Consider the following 19,013-nt stretch of genomic DNA (forward strand, 5'->3'; position numbering starts at 1 on the left):
ACAGCTATTTGTAAGGCCTCCCCAGACAGCCATTTTGCTTTTTTGCATTTCTTTTCCATGGGGATGGTCTTGATCCCTGTCTCCTGTACAATGTCACAAACCTCATTCCATAGTTCATCAGGCACTCTGTCTATCAGATCTAGGCCCTTAAATCTATTACTCACTTCCACTGTATAATCATAAGGGATTTGATTGAGGTCATACCTGAATGGTCTAGTGGTTTTCCCACTTTCTTCAATTTAAGTCTGAATTTGGCAATAAGGAGTTATTGATCTGAGCCACAGTCAGCTCCCGGTCTTGTTTTTGTTGACTGTATAGAGCTTCTCCATCTTTGGCTGCATAGAATATAATCAATCTGATTTCAGTGTTGACCATCTGGTGATGTCCATGTGTAGAGTCTTCTCTTGTGTTGTTGGAAGAGGGTGTTTGGTTTGACCAGTGCATTTTCTTGGCAAAACTCTATTAGTCTTTGCCCTGCTTCATTCTGCATTCCAAGGCCAAATTTGCCTGTTACTCCAGGTGTTTCTTGACTTCCTACTTTTGCATTCCAGTCCCCTATAATGAAAAGGACATCTTTTTTGGGTGTTAGTTCTAAAAGATCCTGTAGCTCTTCATAAAACCGTTCAACTTCAGCTTCTTCAGAGTTACTTGTTGGGACATAGACTTGGATAACTGTGATATTGAATGGTTTGCCTTGGAGATGAACAGAGATCATTCTGTCGTTTTTGAGACTGCATCCAAGTACTGCATTTCAGACTCTTTTGTTGACCATGATGGCTACTCCATTTCTTCTGAGGGATTCCTGCCTGCAGTAGTAGATATAATGGTCATCTGAGTTAAATTCACCCATTCCAGTCCATTTTAGTTTGCTGATTCCTAGAGTGTCAACATTCACTCTTGCCATCTCTTGTTTGATCACTTCCAATTTGCCTTGATTCATGGACCTGACATTCCAGGGGCCTATGCAATATTGCTCTTTACAGCATTGGACCTTGCTTCTATCACCAGTCACATCCACAACTAGGTATTGTTTTTGCTTTGGCTCCATCCCTTCATTCTTTCTGGAGTTATTTCTCCACTGATCTCCAGTAGCATATTGGGCACCTAATGACCTGGAGAGTTCCTCTTTTGGTATCTTATCATTTTGCCGTTTCCTATTGTTCCTACTGTCTCCGGGAGGAGACACCCTGCGTCCAAGATCAGGGGTGGCCAGGAGAAGCCACCTCGCGCCCGAGGCCAGGGGTGGTGACCTTGAGGAGCCACCCCCAGCCCGAGGCCAGGGGCGGCAGCTGGGAGGAGCTACGCATGCCCGAGGCCAGGGCCGGCGGCCAGGAGGAGCAACCCGAGGAATGGTGGCTGCACAGGAGGGCCTAGAGGAGCTATCCCACGTTGAAGGTCAGGAACGGTGGTGGTAAGGAGATACCCCTCGTCCAAGGTAAGGAACAGCGGCTATGCTTTGCTGGAACAGCCGTGAAGAGATACCCCACGCCAAGGTAAGAGGAACCCAAGTAAGATGGTAAGTGTTGCAAGAGGGCATCAGAGGGCAGACACACTGAAACCATACTCACAGAAAACTAGTCAATCTAATCACACTAGGACCACAGCCTTGTCTAACTCTGTGAAACCAAGCCATGCCTGTGGGGCAACCCAAGATGGGCGGGTCATTGTGGAGAGGTCTGACAGAATGTGGTCCAATGGGAGAAGGGAATGGCAAGCCACTTCAGTATTCTTGCCTTGAGAACCCCATGAACAGTATGAAAAGGCAAAATGATAGGATACCAAAAGAGGAACTCCCCAGGTCATTAGGTGGCCAATATGCTACAGGAGATCTTGGCTAGCACATGTATAAAAACCATTAATATACTGATGAATCCTCAGAGTGATAGCTCTATCTCTAAACTTTCTCTTAAAACAAGACTTAATGTTTTTTTGAAATAAAGATGTTTATAAAATTTATCATATCCAACCCAGAATCTTTAATATCTTTTTTTCTCTAAAATATGCTCTTCTCCATGACTTCCTTATGTATGTGAGTGATTTGTCATTCACCCAGTTTCTTGGGTCAGATAGCTCTGGAATTACCTTTGACTTCTCTCTTTTTCATAGTTCACATCCAATTCATAATCAAATCTTGTCACACTTCCACTCAAAATATATCTTAAAAGGTCATGTTTCATCGATTCCATTGCTACTGTTCTAGTTAAAAGCAAAGCCATCATCCACTAGGTTGGAAGGACTGTTTTTCCACTGATCTCCTGAGGTCCTCTCTAGAGTCTATTCTTTACCTTCTAGACCAAGAGACCCTTTTAAAATATGAGTAAGATCCTGACTTGACTTGCTTTGTTCATAATCCTTTCATTGGTTTTCCTTATACTGAAGATAAAATCTAAAGTCCCTGTGGTTCCCAAGACTGACTCCACCTAACCTGTTCTTGTCCTGGCCATTTTTCTTCATCATGCTCCCACTCTCCCTATTGTTCACTGCTATCTCAGCAATACTACTCCTGTTCTGTTCTTTGAACAAGGTCAGGATGCTTTTAAGTAAGAGTCTTTGAGTTCGCTATTTTCTCTGCCCCCCCACCCCACCCCATATCTCTCATATGATCATGTCAAATGTCACAACCTCAGGAACTGTGATTCTTCAAACCTCTATAGTCAACAGTCAATGCTACCTTCTTGAGCAGTTCATTTAGCACAGTATACATCAGCAACTGAAATTATACTACATATTTATTTGTTAGCTTCTTTATTGTTTGCATTCCCTACTATAACATAAGCTTCATGAAGATAGGGACTTCAAATTTCTCATTGTTTTATCCCTAGCATCTATCTGAGTGTCTGTTACTTAGTATGCCTCCAATAAATATTTGTTGAATGCATGGTGACTTATATTTATAAAGAGAAGGATTGTGCACAAGTCTAGATCTTATGTGATCTCTGGAGAAGCTGTTATTACAGGTGAATCACGGTGGGGATATGAAAAAGCTGAAAGTGAAAATCACTCAGTCATGTCCAACTCTTTGCAACCTGATGGACGCATGGAGTCCATGGAATTCTCCAAGCCAGAATACTGGAGTGGGTAGCGTTTCCCTTCTCCAGGAGATCTTCCCAACCCAGGGATCGAACACAGGTCTCCCACATTGCAGGTAGATTCTTTGCCAGCTGAGCCACAAGGGAAGCCCAAGAATATTTGAGTGGGTAGCCTACCCCTTCTGCAACATATCTTTCCAACCCAGAAATTGAACCAGGGTCCCCTGCACTGCAGGCAGATTCTTAACCAACTAAGCTATCAGGGAAGCACTGATAATAGCTATTATTACAGGTGAATCACGGTGGGAATATGAATGTCACACCATTAGTACAGACAAGGGAAAAAAGTTAAAGATCTGGCTGTGTGAGAGGAGCACCACTTTGAGATGTAAAAGCCTGAATCCTCACTGTTCTGTACAGCAGAATACACTGTGACTTTCTGTAAGTATGTAGACCAGATGTTCTGATTCAGTCTTCTAGTTGGACCTATGCTTGTGTAGTTGTTTTAGATTGGGTTCCATAGAAGCAGACCCTGAGACAGTGATTTGATCATTGCGGTTTATTGAGAAGGCTTGCAGGTAAATATCTATAAGGAAGGGAGAAGAGGACAGGGAAAGAGAGGGAACTGAGCATGAATGGTGTCCCAGATAATCTAGCCTTGGTCTGATGTGCACGACAAAGGCTCCGGATAATAACATGCACCATTAAGTTGTTTCCTCCTTGAATCAAGGGACGAGTTTCAACCAGTGTAATTGACCTAGGGTTGCCCGATTATGGGGAAGATATCTTTTCAGGTAATAACAGTGTCGGAGAATTCTCAGTATACAGCCAACATTCTCAGCAGTTGGAGGATGTTGCCCTGGCCCAGCGAAGGGGAACTGGGCAGGCCACTCCCATGTCTTCTGCTGCTGCAGCTAAGTCACTTCAGTCATGTTCAACTCTGTGTTACCCCATAGACGGCAGCCCACCAGGCTCCCTTGTCCCTGGGATTCTCCAGGCAAGAATACTGGAGTGGGTTGCCATTTCCTTCTCCAATGCGTGAAAGTGAAAAGTGAAAGGGAATTTTCAGTCGTGTCCGACTCTTCGCGACCCCATGGACTGCAGCCTACCAGGCTCCTCTGTCCATGGGATTTTCCAGGCAAGAGTACTGGAGTGGGGTGCCATTGCCTTCTCCCATGTCTTCTACAGAGGGACAAAAAGGGGTTGACTATGGATGTGAGAGTTGGACTGTGAAGAAGGCTGAGTGCCTAAGAATTGATGCTTTTGAACTGTGGTGTTGGAGAAGACTATTGAGAGTCCCTTGGACTGCAAGGAGATCCAACCAGTCCATTCTGAAGGAGATTAACCCTGGGATTTCTTTGGAAGGAATGATGCTAAAGCTGAAACTCCAGTACTTTGTCCACCTCATGCGAAGAGTTGACTCATTGGAAAAGACTCTGATGCTGGGAGGGATTGGGGGCAGGAGGAGAAGGGGACGACAGAGGATGAGATGGCTGGATGGCATCACTCATTCGATGGATGTGAATCTGAGTGAACTCCAGGAGTTGGTGATGGACAGGGAGGCCTGGCATGCTGCGATTCATGGGGTCGCAAAGAGTTGGACATGACTGAGTGACTGAACTGAATTGAGCTGAACTAATGAAGCATAGATATTCACTCATTCAACAAATATTTATTGTATTCACAGTCCTGAGATTCACTGGTAAACAGACATGGTCCCTGCAGTGTGGATAGTGAGAAAAAGAGATTTTAATAAATCAAACATGTGATCCTGGTATGATACATATTGAATTATTGCCAAATAATGAATTGAAGCAAAATTATAGAAATAAATCCACGATACTTATAAGTAATGTTTTTCTATAAATGTCCTTTGCTGTAACTCTTAGTAAGATTGTATAAACTCCCAATCACAGTAATCTTTATCAAAAGCTAGTTCTATAATAATCAAATAACTCTTAGGCATTATTTGAAAACACAAATAGAGTAAAAAAAGATGATTTTTAGCCTGGAAACTATGGTATACAAGTCCTATATTACATCATTGTTCAAAAGTCAAGATGATTTTCTGTAAGTGGGAGTTTAAACAGAGGAAAAGTAAACATTAAAAGTTTAAAGACAGTTACGATCTTGGATTAGATGTTACTTCTTTGCATTTTATAAGTTACCCCTCTAATCCTATCCCTCACTGGCAAAGGGAAGAAGAAGAGCAGGATGAAAGTGTGGGATCTTGTTTTTGCAGCATACTCCAGTTCACAAACTGCCCGCAGACATTGAGTCCATGTGGAGGCTAGAATTTTAGTGAAGTCAATGAATTGTTATAAAATGTTCACTCTTATAAGGCTGGCATAACTATGTTTAAAAACAACACAATTGGAAGGGCAAAAAGCCATTTGAGTAAATAGGTACAGGTTACCAAGTTTCAAGCAAATTTGAGTAGTTAGTATAGGAGATAAGATGTGCCATGAACAGTATAGTAGGAAAACTTGTTTCATACATTAAATTATGAGACAGAAATATACAAGAATATTTTTAACCACAAATACACAAGAATTTTTTAAACCGGAATTGGATACCGGTAAATAGCAGCTGGTAGGTCCTGGTTTTTATCTTAAGGTCTATCTATTTTCATTTTTCAAAAACCTTTGTCTGGTGCTGTGGAAACTACTATCCTGAAAAATAAGCCAGCTAATGAGCAGCATAATATATGTCAGTAAAATAGTATATTTCTTATTTTCCATAGAGCAAAATTTCAAAGGAATGTAATCTTGTTAAAGTGTCACCAAACCATCTCTTCAGGAGAAAACAATGGCAACAGAAATAATAAGGGTTATTTTCAAGAATTCTATTCATACCTCAAATCCCTGTGGTCTTCCTAGACTCTCTTTAATATGTTTCCATGCAACAAGAATCTCTGACACAGATACACTTGTAGCCTTGACATCTGTGGGAGCAGCAGTGGGTTCTGTATGAAGGAAAATGGAAATAATAAACCACAGGGGTAACAAGCTATGCCTACCAAATCATTGTACCTGAACATGACAGGTGTTACTTCCTTCTCCCTGATTTTTTAAATGAAGGGCTCTGGTGATTATGAAAAACACAACAAGATAAAAAGATGATCGTTTTGGATTTCTCCGAGGTCACGTCTCATCAGTACCTTACCAATGACAAATAAATCTAGGAAGATAAGCGAAGATCTTTATCCTTGGATTAACTAGGATGTTTCTGAAGAAGTTAAATTGTCTGACTTAAATTGTCTGCCAGACTAGCATAATGATCAAAAGAATGGACGAGGAGTCAGGCTTGGCTTTTTTGCTTGCTAAGGTGGTTTTTTGCCTTCCGGAAAATTATTTACCTTCAGGCAAGTTACTTTACTTCTTCCTGAGCTCTAGTCCCATCATCTGTCATCAGGCATATTGAGAATACTTAGCTCGTAGGTTTTTAAGGTTAATTTTAATTGGAATAATACATATAAACTCTTTAGCATAGTTCTTGGCACTTAAAACATCTATTCAGAAAATATTACCTATTTTGCCTTTTACCTTGTGAAGGTACAAACAGGATCTAAGTTTCATTTGATTTCTTTTGTTGTTGTTTCAACCACAAAGCCACATTTCCATGATTGTGTAAAGAATGTGTTATGAATCATGATATTTAAAAGACATGCATTGACTTTTAAGACTGGTATGGGCTGAAAAGGAAAGTCCCTGGAGGTCTCGGTGTTGTTGCTCTAAACCACCTTTTCATTTGTGTCTGTGTTCAGTGACCTTTTGTACTGTTTTAGTTTTTGCTTTTTTTTTTTTGAAATACATCATGTCTGACTGGCATCCATCAAGGGGTGCACTTTATTTGAGGTTGTACTGTATGTGAGGAACAAAATATTTTCAGCTTTGACACTGCTGAATCATAAATACTATGTGACAAACACACGTTAAAAGAAATGGCAGAATAAAGGCCATACATTAGTTCAACCAATCTGTACACAGTCGATGTCAAAAACTCCTACCCCATGAAAATTGTAGAGACTTTGATTTTAACCCCATATCACTGCCACAATTTCAGATGAAGCTTATCATTGCTAAGACTTCAGATGAATCTATTTAGATTCAATCAACCAGATGGCAAAGGCAGAGTTCTAAATAAGATTTTTATCTTTTAGACATATAAAGGGAATTATAGCCATTTGCTGAGAATATTTCACTTTCTGATGGAAGGTGGCCACATGCCCACCTGGAGAGCCTTCATATATTATTAACTGAAAAAATAAAAATAAAAAACATCTGCCCTTGTTACTATAAAATAAGTCCACAAAAGACTTTTTCAAAGTTTGTACTAAGCAATGGTTTGTCTTTTGGTAAAGCTTTAATTAAAATTGCATATTATATTTGCATTAATTCAAAGTACTTTGATAAATTCACATTAATCTTTTCACAGAAGCTGACATTAGTTTCTGCCATAGTATAATTTGCAATATCTCATTCTGTCCTTTAAATATGTTTTATTTTATTTTGCTAAGTGGTTTCCCACATCCCACTTCCCAACTGTATATTATTTGTGCATTTACCATTAACAATAACAACAACAACAAAAACCATGGGAAAAGCTTCTAATTTTCTATTCTAGAATTCTTATCATCAAACTTGCAACAATTTTTTCATTGCTATTTAATAAGAGCTAAAATGCTTGATTTTGCAAGTAAATGAAAGGAAATGCTCATGTTCTTAAGTGTGTATAATCTGATCTCCCGGATTTGGGATATGATTTGTTTCAAAGAAAGCCACTGTTTAAATATCATTTGTTATTTAGAAGGAGTTTTGCTTATCTTTTCAGTGAATGCACTGCAGAGATTTGTATGCCAAATGCCTTTTTCAACTTTTTTTTTAATTGAGGTAATTATATCTTTGCCAAAGATGATTGCAGGGGGATAAATAATTTCAGAAGCACAAAATATGTGGTTGCATTTCTATCTCTACCTTTAGAGAAAGAAATTTCTCTCTCAGCTTTCTGTAGCACAATACAATTTTAAGTACTTTTTAAAATAGAATGATGGAAGTTTTTAAAAAGTAAGAAATAAAGAAAAATATTCAGAAAATTATTTCCCAAACTAATTTCTGTTTAAAAGTTCTAAGGTTTTTAAATCAATGTCAGACATTAAAAGACATTCCACAGTTGCACTCACAGAGGCTAAATATTATGAAATATTAGAAAGTCACTTGGATCAATGGTCACATCTAATTAAATGAGGGTCAATGAAATAAGAATTGAATAGTAAATTTTTACTTGTTTCACTTTCTAGATATAAATAATATCAAACATTGGGGCTTCCCTGATAGCCCTTGTAATGCAGGAGACCTGGTTCGATTCCTGGGTTCAGAAGATCCATTGGAGAAGGGATAGGCAAATCACTCCAGTATTGTTGGGCTTCCTTTGTGGCTCAACTGGTAAAGAATCCACCTGCAATGTGGGACACCTGGTTTTGATTTCCTGGAGAAGGGAAAGGCTACCCACTCCAGTATTCTGGCCAGTATCAAACATAACCTTTTTGACCTGCATTGAAAATTTAAGCATATATAAAGGTGACCTCATTCAATTTACTCCCAAAAGTTTCAATTTGCACCCTTTATTAGTCAGTGAACATTTTCATCTGTATCAAAAAGTTTGTCTGCAGACAAGGTGAATGGATTAAGAAGTAGTGGTACATATAAATGAGAATGAATTTGAGTCAGTTCAGTTGAGGTGGATGAACCTAGAGCCTGTTGTACAGAGTGAAGTATGTCAGAAAGAGAAAAACAAATATCATATATTAGCACATATATGTGGAATCTAGAAAAATGGTACTGACGAACCTATTTGCAGGGCAGGAATAGAGACACAGATGTAGAGAATGAACTTGTGAACACAGCAGGGACAGGAGAAGGTGGGACTTACGGAGACAGTAGCATTGAAAGATACATATTACCATCTATCAGATAGTTAGTGGGAAGTTGCTATATAACACAAGGAGCTCAGATTGGTACTCTGTGACAGTCTATAGGAGTAAGACGAGGGGGTGGGAGGGAGGCTCAAAAGCAGGAGATGTGTGTATATGTGTAGCTTATGCATGCTATATGGCAGAAATCGGCACAACAGTATAAAACAATTATGCTCCAATTAAACTAAAAATTTAAAAAGTAGCTGACTAGATCATAGGATGTTTGCTTTGGATTGAAACTAGATGTCCTATTTGGGCATCCCATTGTATTTGAATGATGGAAAGTGACAACCAGGAAGAATCTTAGAAAGTCCCTTGGATCTTTGTTCACATATGGATGACCAAAGGGTCTTCAGGCATATTTTGTTTGCCCAAGTAATGTATTAAATTGAATAATTCCAATAATTCATTTAAAATAAGAATTTGTGGCTTATTTTGGGAAAAATGGGTGATACCAAGTCTGACTCCTTGGGTACTGGTAGATGAGAGCTATCAATTGGTCCCATTAGTTAGGGAATATTCTTTTCAGTTTGCCAGATTCTCCACCACTCCCTATGGTCAAATTTCTGGGACTCCTTCACTTGTTTTTACTTCTTACGTGATCTCTTTAGGTTTTGAGTTATGAATCTATGTTTTAAATTCATGCTCTCGTTTTGCAAATGAAAAAAGTGGCATGGAAACTGGCTGATTTATCTAAACTCTGCTTCTAGATCTGAAAGAGTTCCAAGAAGAACTCAGATCTCAAGCGCTCTGTCTTTTGTTGTTTTTCCATTGCACCAGGGAGGCAGCTGGCTCATTCTCTATCCCTTAGGGTAATTTTGGGGGGCAGAAGAGATTTTTACAGGGAGAATATAGAGTTCACTCTCTTGCTGCACAGCTGTTTCCAAATAACTGACAGATGAACGGATGGAATAAGACTAAAACAAAAAAATTACAAACAAAATAGATGAGGAGGGGGGAATAACCAAAGGTAATAATAACTGCCACTGATTGAAGCTTTGATATATGCTAAGCCTTATTTAAAATTCTTTATATATATCAATTAATCCTCCCAACACACCTACTATCAGGACCACCACTTTTCAGATGAGGAAATCCAGGAGCAGGAGGGTGAGCAACTTCCCCAAATTTGCACAGCTGCTTTGCAGTCTGCTGGGATCTGGCCATCACACTCTTTCGCTTCTGTGCACACATCGCTGCTTACACTCTGGGTGCTTTTTCCTCACGTGTTTTCTTCTCCTTGCCCTCCACACCTAACTCATCTCAAGAATATTGATATTGGAACCCCCACTTGGCCTCTCTCGGTCTTGCCAGAAACTACCTGAACTCCTGTGCTTGTGCTCAGTTGCTTCCGGTGTGTTGGACTGTTTGCAATTGTAGCCTACCAGGCACCTCTGTCTATGAGAGTCTCCAGGCCAGAATATTGGAATGGGCAGCCATGCCAAGATCTCCTCCAGGAGATCTTCCCGACTCAGGGATCAAACCAAGGTCTCCTGTGTCTCCTGCACTGACAGGCAGATTCTTTACCACTGAGTCTTCTGGGTTTCACACCTGAACCCCTATCATCTCCTATTTAAGCCTGCTACAGACTTACTTTCAACTCCTTTTATGCCTATTTCTTGGAAATTTTTTTTTTTAATAATTTTGCATCACAGCTACACTGCTCCTCATAGATCTCATATTCAGGCATCGCTGAAAATCTCCTGATCTGTAAATGCCAGGATGTTTCTTGCCACTCTTGCTTCTGTCTGTTATACTTGGAAAATTTGATGAAAATTTAGGGACTTATTTCTGAGATTATATTATATAGCATTATGTCTAAAAATTCAAAGATTTTTAAAGATTTTTTTTTTCACTTGTGATAATATTAATTAGACCATGGCTGGCTCCTTCACTCCAGTCTTGGGATATAAAGTGGACAGGCTGACTAAAGATCCATCTAGTCAAAGCTATGGTTTGTCCAGTAGTCATGTATGAATGTGAGAGTTGGACTATAAAGAAAGCTGAGTACTGAAGAACTGATGCTTTTGAAATGTGATGTTGAAGACTCTTGAGAGTCCCGTGGACTGCAAGGAGATCCAGCCACCCCATCCTAAAGGAAATCAGTCCTGAGTGTTCATTAGAAGGACTGATGCTGGAGCTGAAGCTCCAATATTTTGGCCACCTGATGTGAAGAGCTGACTCATTGGAAAAGACCCTGATGCTGGGAAAGATGTATCACCGACTTGATGCACATGAATTTGAGTAAGCCCCAGGAGTTGGTGATGGACAGGAAAGCCTGGCGTGCTGCAGTCTATGGGGTTGCAAAGAATTGGACACAACTGAGTGGCTAAACTGAACTGAACTGAATTATATTAAAAATATTGTACAGCATTACCATGTTCGTGAATTTAGATGACGCATTTGTGTTAAATGACCTAGCAGCTTGAGTTCTCCAAATAATATGGGGGGATGAGCTTGTAATATTGATTATACATTTGACTTCCCAGGAGGGGTGGGCAACACCATTAATCAAAGGACAGTTTAATAAACTCCTTGGGAGAAGGGCTATGGCTTCATTATTTAAAAATTGAGTGAAGACAGCTGTAGTTGAACTTTTATAGGCACTAATCCAAATGGATAATCTGGCAAAGTCAGGAAATTATTCCTTGTATTTTACAACTAATATGCCAATTTATTAATTTTCAAGTTCACATAAATCCCACTGAGCTCAGTTTCAGCTCAGGACTGATCTGCAGAATAACATCCCATGAAAGTCAGGTTTTAATTTGAGCTGTGGTAACTCAATTTGCAAGAGGATAATTGCATATTATTTTCTGCAAGCTAGAAGAAGCTTCTGACTTTAATAAAAAGTAAAAACCACACAGTTTTTCCATACAAGGAAAAAGACACCCCCCCCCCACAAAAAAAAAAACTAGAAAAGGCTAACATGCATTATGTAAAAATAAACCTTTCAACCTACAATTAATCTATATTAAAGTTCCCTCTAATTTCCTATCAGATGTATTGAATTCTCAGTTTCTTTCCAAAGCTATAGTAACAAGAGATAAATGGAAAACAGATATAACTTTCATTAAAAGGCATTTCTAGAAATGTGGAAATTAAGGCTGATTTGATTTCTCATGTTGGAAAAAAATTGCTTTTTATCATTTGTACTATGCACTTTAAAACCAGTTATGTTGGAACTTTGCTATTCTTTAAAAAAAGAGGATTATTTCCAATATGAGAGTATTGTATGGAGTGGTCCCCCACATTTTTGGCAGCAGGAACACATTTTATGGAAGACAGTGTTTTTGAAGACAGTGTTTTCAAAGTCAGGGTCGGGGATGGTTTCAGGATGATTCAAGGGCCTTATGTCTATTGTGCACTTTATTTCTTTTATTACTATTACATCAGCTCCATCTCAAATCATCAGGTATTAGATCCCAGAGGTGGGGGACCCCTGGATTATACCATACCCTGAGACCTGAAGTCAAATCAGGGTTGGAATGCACATAACTTTTGCTTGGTTCAAAGGATATAGATAACTGATACATGTCTACGACGCATGGAAGTCCTAGCAGGCAAACCTCTTTCCTCTGGCATTATATCAGATGCTGCCTGTCACTGAAAGAGTCATTCAGGGTTAATTCTGTTATGTAAACCTTGAAAGATTTCAGCGTCTCAAGGGTGTTAACAGGAAAAAACATCAACAACAAACATCTGGAGGTTTTCTGACAGTGAAAGTGTTAGTTGCTCAGTTGCATCCAACTCTTTGTGACTCCATGGACTGTAGCCCAGCAGGTTCCTCTGTCCATGGAATTCTCCAGGCAAGAACACTGGAGTGCGTTGCCATTCCCTTCTCCAGGGGATCCCCCCTACCCAGGGGTCAAACCCAGGTCTCCTGCATTACAGGTGGACTGTTTACCTTCTGAGCCACCAGGGAAGCCCAGTAATTTCTGATGGTACTTTAGGGCAATAGCCAACCTTCGAGTGGTGAGAGTCATTTCCTAAGTGATTTACTAAGTATCTATGTGTATAAAGGATGATTCCTTCTATAACAGATTATATTCAATGTTTTGCCTTCAGTAATGTATGCCTCACTCACATTCCAATAGGTTTCTTGAGAGAAAAGGAAAAAAGACAAAGCACATGGCAAATGCACACAAGCACTTATGGAAATGTGTTCTGGATGTGAAGGCCATCCTCTGTTGATGTGCCAGGGGAACTAGGTTGAGAGCTAGTACTGTCAGGTGTGCCTTGAAGTCCTTGAGTTTCGTGCTTCCCTCCATCAACGCAAAATCTGGTGGCTGCGCTTGATACGGCACCTGGCACGTTTCTCTTCAGGGCTCAGTGTCAGCTCTGAAAAGGTGATACCTTCTTCCTGGTACCCTAGCTGAGTAGCTGTGTCATGAGCGAAGGGACGAAACTATGCCCATAAAAGGGAATAGAAAACTAGTCCCCCTGCTCTTGTTCTTCACTTAATTTAAGAATAAAGAGGGCTTTTGAGGTGATAAATAGGTGGACTAGGTTAATGGAAGAACAAAGAAACAGAATTTGTCTTATGGAGAAATGCAATCTCAATCAGATATTTGGGCTTTGGGCAAGAGTATGATGACAAGGGCTCACCATGAATCTCTCTGAATGTCACAGGCATGGACAAGAGGAATCTGTTCTGGCATGAGTACTACATTCTATTTTTATGAGTTTACTAATCACTGACTCAACGGATGTGAGTCTGAGTGAACTTCGGGAGTTGGTGATGGACAGGGAGGCCTGGCGTGCTGAGATTCATGGGGTCGCTAAGAGTCAGACACGACAGCGAATGAATTGAACTGAACTGAACAGCCCTTTACTCTTTTTAAAATTGTCCAGTCTTGAAAATGTCCACTCCTTTTCCAATAGTTTGCCAAGTGACTAAAAAGGATGTTGATTTCCTTGTTTGTGTGTGTGTGCTCAATCTTATCTGACTCTTCGCTACCACATGGACTATAGCCAGCCAGGCTCCTCTGTCCCTGGGATTCTCCAGGCCAGAAAACTGGAGTGGGCTCCATTTCCTACTTCAGGGGATCTTACAGACCCAGGTATCAAACCCATGTCTCTTGCTTCTCCTGCTTTGGCAGAGAGATTCTTACCACTGTGCTGGCTGGGAAGCCCAAAATCACCCATTAGACTTCGCTGGGTCTTGGTTGCGACACGTGGGATCTAGCTGCCTGATGAGGGATTGAACCCTGGACCCTGCATTGGGAACTCGGAGCCTTAGCCACTGAACCACCAGGGAAGTCCCTTCCCTGATTTTATTCTAGAACAAAAATGGATCTATTGTTACTGCCTATTCTGGGACAACTAAAATGTAAAAGAATTTTTCAGAAAATAGAATAACAGAATTTCAGCCTTAGCTTTGTAATGGCTCCCAGTGATAATATAGATTTCCACTTTTAAAGTGGAGGAAGGCAAGGCTCAGAGAGAGGTGAAAATAACTGGCAAAGGCTTTCAAGTTAGTTTGAGCTTCCATCTGAAGCTCTGCCCACTCCAGGCAAATACTCTCTTCCTTCCATGATCCTGCTTTTCCTGGTTGACACAATGTAATGGTGCTAAAGCTCTATTAATATTTACACATGAAGTTCCAAGTTAGTAAAATTAATTAGTAAGCAAATGCTAAATATATGTTTTAATTTTGTTGTCAGAACAAAGGCAGACTCTATCCAGATTTAATTTTTCTTATATCTTTCACATTTCAGTCAACAAAAATAAATGAAGTGTTACTATGAAATATGTTACAGCAACAGCTTCAGTGTCTTTGAAAATGTGCATATTTTCTATCTAGCTAGAAAGAGGAATCTCTAAAGGCAAACCATCTCAAGTTTAAGGAAATAGGGTAAACAACCTATGGTGGCTACTATATTTTAATTTCAAAGCAAATGTTGACAAGAAATGTAAAAATTTGGATTTTTTAAAGGCAGCACTGGTGTTACCATGCAAATCATGTTCATTAACCTCTGCAATTCATCTCACATGAACTTTTGGGCCATGTGCATGACAAATGATACAAAATAATATACACAATAAAATAAAACAGTAGCAAAATATTATTATTAAAAACATTCCTGATGAGATGATACAGGGTAGTGACTAAAAGCATTAGTTTTGGAGTCATACACACCTGGGTTCAAACCCCAGTCCTGTCACTTACACTTAAGTAGCTTACTTAAGTAACTTACTGAGTTACTAGAGTTACAAAAAAAGGTACAACTATTGTCCTTTACTGGGTTGAATTTAGCATGTTGCTTGGCCTCTGAGCCTCAGTTTCCTACAAGTAAATTGCAACTTGAGATTCCTACCGCACATTTGATTGTAAAAGTTAATATAAGGAATATGGAGACTGTATATACTACCTGAAAACACATACAAATTTGAGATGCTAAGTGCATGAATGGGCTTTCCCAGTGGCTCAAAGGTAAAGGATCCATCTGCCAGTGAAAGAGAAGTAGATTTGATTCCCAGGTCAGGAAGATCCCCTGGAAAAGGAAATGACAACCCACTCTAGTATTCTTGCCTGGAAAATCTCATGGTCAGAGGAGCCTGGTGGGCTACAGTCCATGGGGTCACAAAGAGTTGGACACAACTTAGTGACTAAACAACAATAAGTGCATGAATATCTCATCAGGATGCTTACAGTTGTTTGGTATTACTTGACTCTTCACTTCCTTGGTCATTCTAATACTAGGGTAAATTTTCTACTTCTGCTTCAAAATTTTCCTCTATGTCACAAAATACAAAGGAGCTTGTAATGAAAAACTACATCTTTCATAAATCAAATACTACCTTTGTATTTCAATATTCAAAAGAAGTTATTTATTTACCCCCATGAATGCCCAGTACCAAAAAGATTGATAATCCTCTTGAGCTATTCAAGTCACACATGTGGGCACAAAGGAAATAAAAAAAGTCAGTTTATAAACGCAGTAATTATTTGGAAGGTCAAATCTGTGCTGTCTCTGGTGGAGCATTAGCTCAGCTGGCTGTCAAGTTTAGGGACTGTAAGGAATTGTATTTACTTTCAGGGCCAACTGAAATTCTGCACTTGAATTGAAGAAAGACTATGTGGAATAGCTAACTTTGGGGAGTTAGTTCTGTCAAGCTTCCTTTCAATGTCAAGCTTCTCATGCATTTAGTAGAAAATGCATTTTTGTACTAAACCTTGAAAGAACCAGAGATTTTGATGTAGAAAGCTGAGTTGGCATCCTAGCACTACCACCTATTGACTATAGCCATGAATAACATCATAGTCTTTCTTCAGTTCAAGGGCAGAATTTCAGTTGGTCCTGCAAGTAAACACAATGTCTTACAGTCTATGAAATGGGTATACTGCCCAGGTCCTTCTTATCTGGCAGTTTTTTTCCTCTATTAAATGGTAACTTTAATGATACAGAATTCTATTATTTTCTGTTGACTAATCATGATACACTGGTATTAAGTGAATAATAGTTACATAATCACAATAGTAAAAGATGTTTATCAGTTTCACTACCTAGTAGTTTTATGCATATGATAGCAGTTTGCTATAAACAAATCAAGGATTTAATGATTGGCAGCAATGGGTTTAATTCTCAATTACAAACTATATAACTTTTTCAGCAAGTTTCTTAATTTTCCTGAGCTTCAACTTCTCTCTCCCTTTAATGGGGATTATAATGCCTATTAGTCAAGATTGTCGTGAGGAGTTAATGATACCATGTGTGAAAAGCTTGCAACAAAAAATCCTGTCTGATACTTCTTTATCAGTACAATATTTTGTATATGATGTTAGTAACAAATATTTATTGGAGTATTTATTTAAATTCATTTGATATAAATTTAAATTTTTGTGGATTAAAATGGAAAATGATCTAAATTTCAAACCAAAGAAGAATAATTAAATGTCCATACGTTCACAGAAGAGACTACATAACAGGCATTACTAATATTGTTATTATCATGGAAAGATATTTGCCATATATCAGTGGGGCATGAAGAACATAAAGAAAATTATTAATATATGGAATTATCAACTTTTTTCAATAAAACTTATTTGGAAAAATTTTGGAAAAGTATATCTAAAAAGTTTAGTGAATTTATGGCTAAGTTTTGTTTTATGGGTTTTTATTTTCTCTTCGGGCATATCTGTGTTTTCTAATAATACAATAATGTCACATTCAGTTACCAAAATAAATATTAAAATGTTAAATGAAAATAAAGATGATAAAACTGACCTCCTTCAGCTGAACATATGACAACAATTTGACTGAAAGGTCCATCCCCTTTATTGTTATAAACGCCAACCTTCACTTCAAAGGGGGTAAGAGGAGGGACACTTTCATCTCGATAGATGAATTTTGAAGCTTCAGAGGATGTCACCATTTTTTCCTTCCAGCCACGTGTTCCGTTGGGCCTGAAAGCCACAATATAGCCAAAGCCTTCCCCATTCTGAAACTCTTCAGATACTGGCTAGAGAAGAAAAAATACAATTAATTATCAGCAAAATAACTGGTTAAGAAACCTATTTATTCCAGTCTTTAACCTTTTAAAATTATAGATAACTAGAACAAAAGAGATTCTCCGAACTTTCTAGTACATTGAAAGCCAATGTAGCATAATCACTTGGCAGTTGTTGCAAATTTAAAAGGCTTTAAAGGTAAAAGTTAAAAAATTAAATGGTATCAGTTGATATTTAAGAAAATTATCAAGAGTATTAAAAACTCTTGAAGTGAGACAACTTTACTCCAATTAGTCATGTGTATGAAACAAAGGTCCTTGGAGTCCACACTAGAATTTAACATGTTGGTGAAAATTGTCATATGGTCTGGTGGTTGGGAAAATCTTGTCACTGGTAATGCTCTGCAAAGGTCTTTGCTCAGAAAATTTAGGAGAAATTAATGTAAGACCTTTTTGTTTTTCTTTTTTTAGTATTTCCCTTAATTACTTTTGTGCTTTACTAACATATAAAATATTAGAATAATTAGAATGCAGTATATGCACAAGAAGCTTATATTATATGATTTATATTTAAATTCTTTAATTTTTATTTTTTTGGTCACATGGCCTCATATACCAGATCATAGTCCCCCAATCCATGTCCTCTTTAGTGGAAGACTGGAGCCCTAACCACTGGACTGCAAGAGAATTCCCACATTTAAATTTGTTAAATAGGCATGAATTGCATTGTGCAATTGTGATTAACTAGTTAGTCAATGGAGCAGTTACCAACCATTGCCTAGGACAATGTTTGACAAATAGATATCCAATAGACAGTGGCTCAGCAGTAAAGAATCTGCCGGCAGTGCAGGAGTCTCAAGAGCTGGAGGTTTGATCCCTGAGTCGGGAAGATCCCCCGGAGGAGGGCGTGGTTACCCACTCTAGTATTGTTGCCTGGAGAATCCCATGGAAAGAGGAGACTGGAAGGCTACAGTCCATAGGCTTTCAGAGTTGGACATGACTCAAGCGACTTAACACACACAAATATTTGTTACTTTATAAAAAAAAAAATTGATTTGAGGAAAAAAAGAGACAAAGTCTATCATATAAAAGTACTATATACTAAATGTTTATATCATCTCCCCCACACCCACCCCGCCAGTTTATGGGATAATTCCTAATCCCCCATGTGATTGTATTAGGAGATGGATTTGGGGTAGGTGATTTAGTTATGAGGATGGAGTACTCATGAGTCAGATTAGTGCCCTAATAATAGACTCTAAAGAGCTCTTCTGCCCCTCTGCCAGATGAGGACACAGTGAGAAGATGGTGCTATAAGCACCAGGAAATAGGCCCTCACTAGACCTGAACCCACCTGTGCCTTCTAGAACTGGACTTCCAGCATCCAAAACTGTGAGAAATAAATTTCTGTTGTTTATAAGCCACCCAGTCTATGGCATTTTTGTTACAGTAGCACAAGCTGAGTAAGACACACAACTGACAGGGAAGGCAATTCCATTTAAAGAGGTATGATCTCAGTGAAGGTCAGGAATTGGGAAGTTAATACCTCTGCAGAA

The 19,013-nt window shown here is 38.9% G+C and overlaps 1 protein-coding gene across 1 annotated transcript in view; it reads right to left on the reverse strand.

Moving 5' to 3' along the window:
- Positions 1–19,013, reverse strand: part of CNTN5 (contactin 5) — a 635,147-nt gene that overhangs the window by 48,003 nt on the left and 568,131 nt on the right. The window contains exons 17-18 of the mRNA XM_068988835.1: positions 17,235–17,469; positions 5,885–5,994 (exon numbers count right to left, since the gene is read on the reverse strand). Coding sequence (XP_068844936.1) covers positions 5,885–5,994; positions 17,235–17,469 — 345 coding nt within the window. The remainder of the gene's footprint in view (positions 1–5,884; positions 5,995–17,234; positions 17,470–19,013) is intronic.

Source organism: Capricornis sumatraensis, chromosome 16 (genome assembly GCF_032405125.1).
Source record: "Capricornis sumatraensis isolate serow.1 chromosome 16, serow.2, whole genome shotgun sequence".
NCBI lineage: Eukaryota > Metazoa > Chordata > Mammalia > Artiodactyla > Bovidae > Capricornis > Capricornis sumatraensis.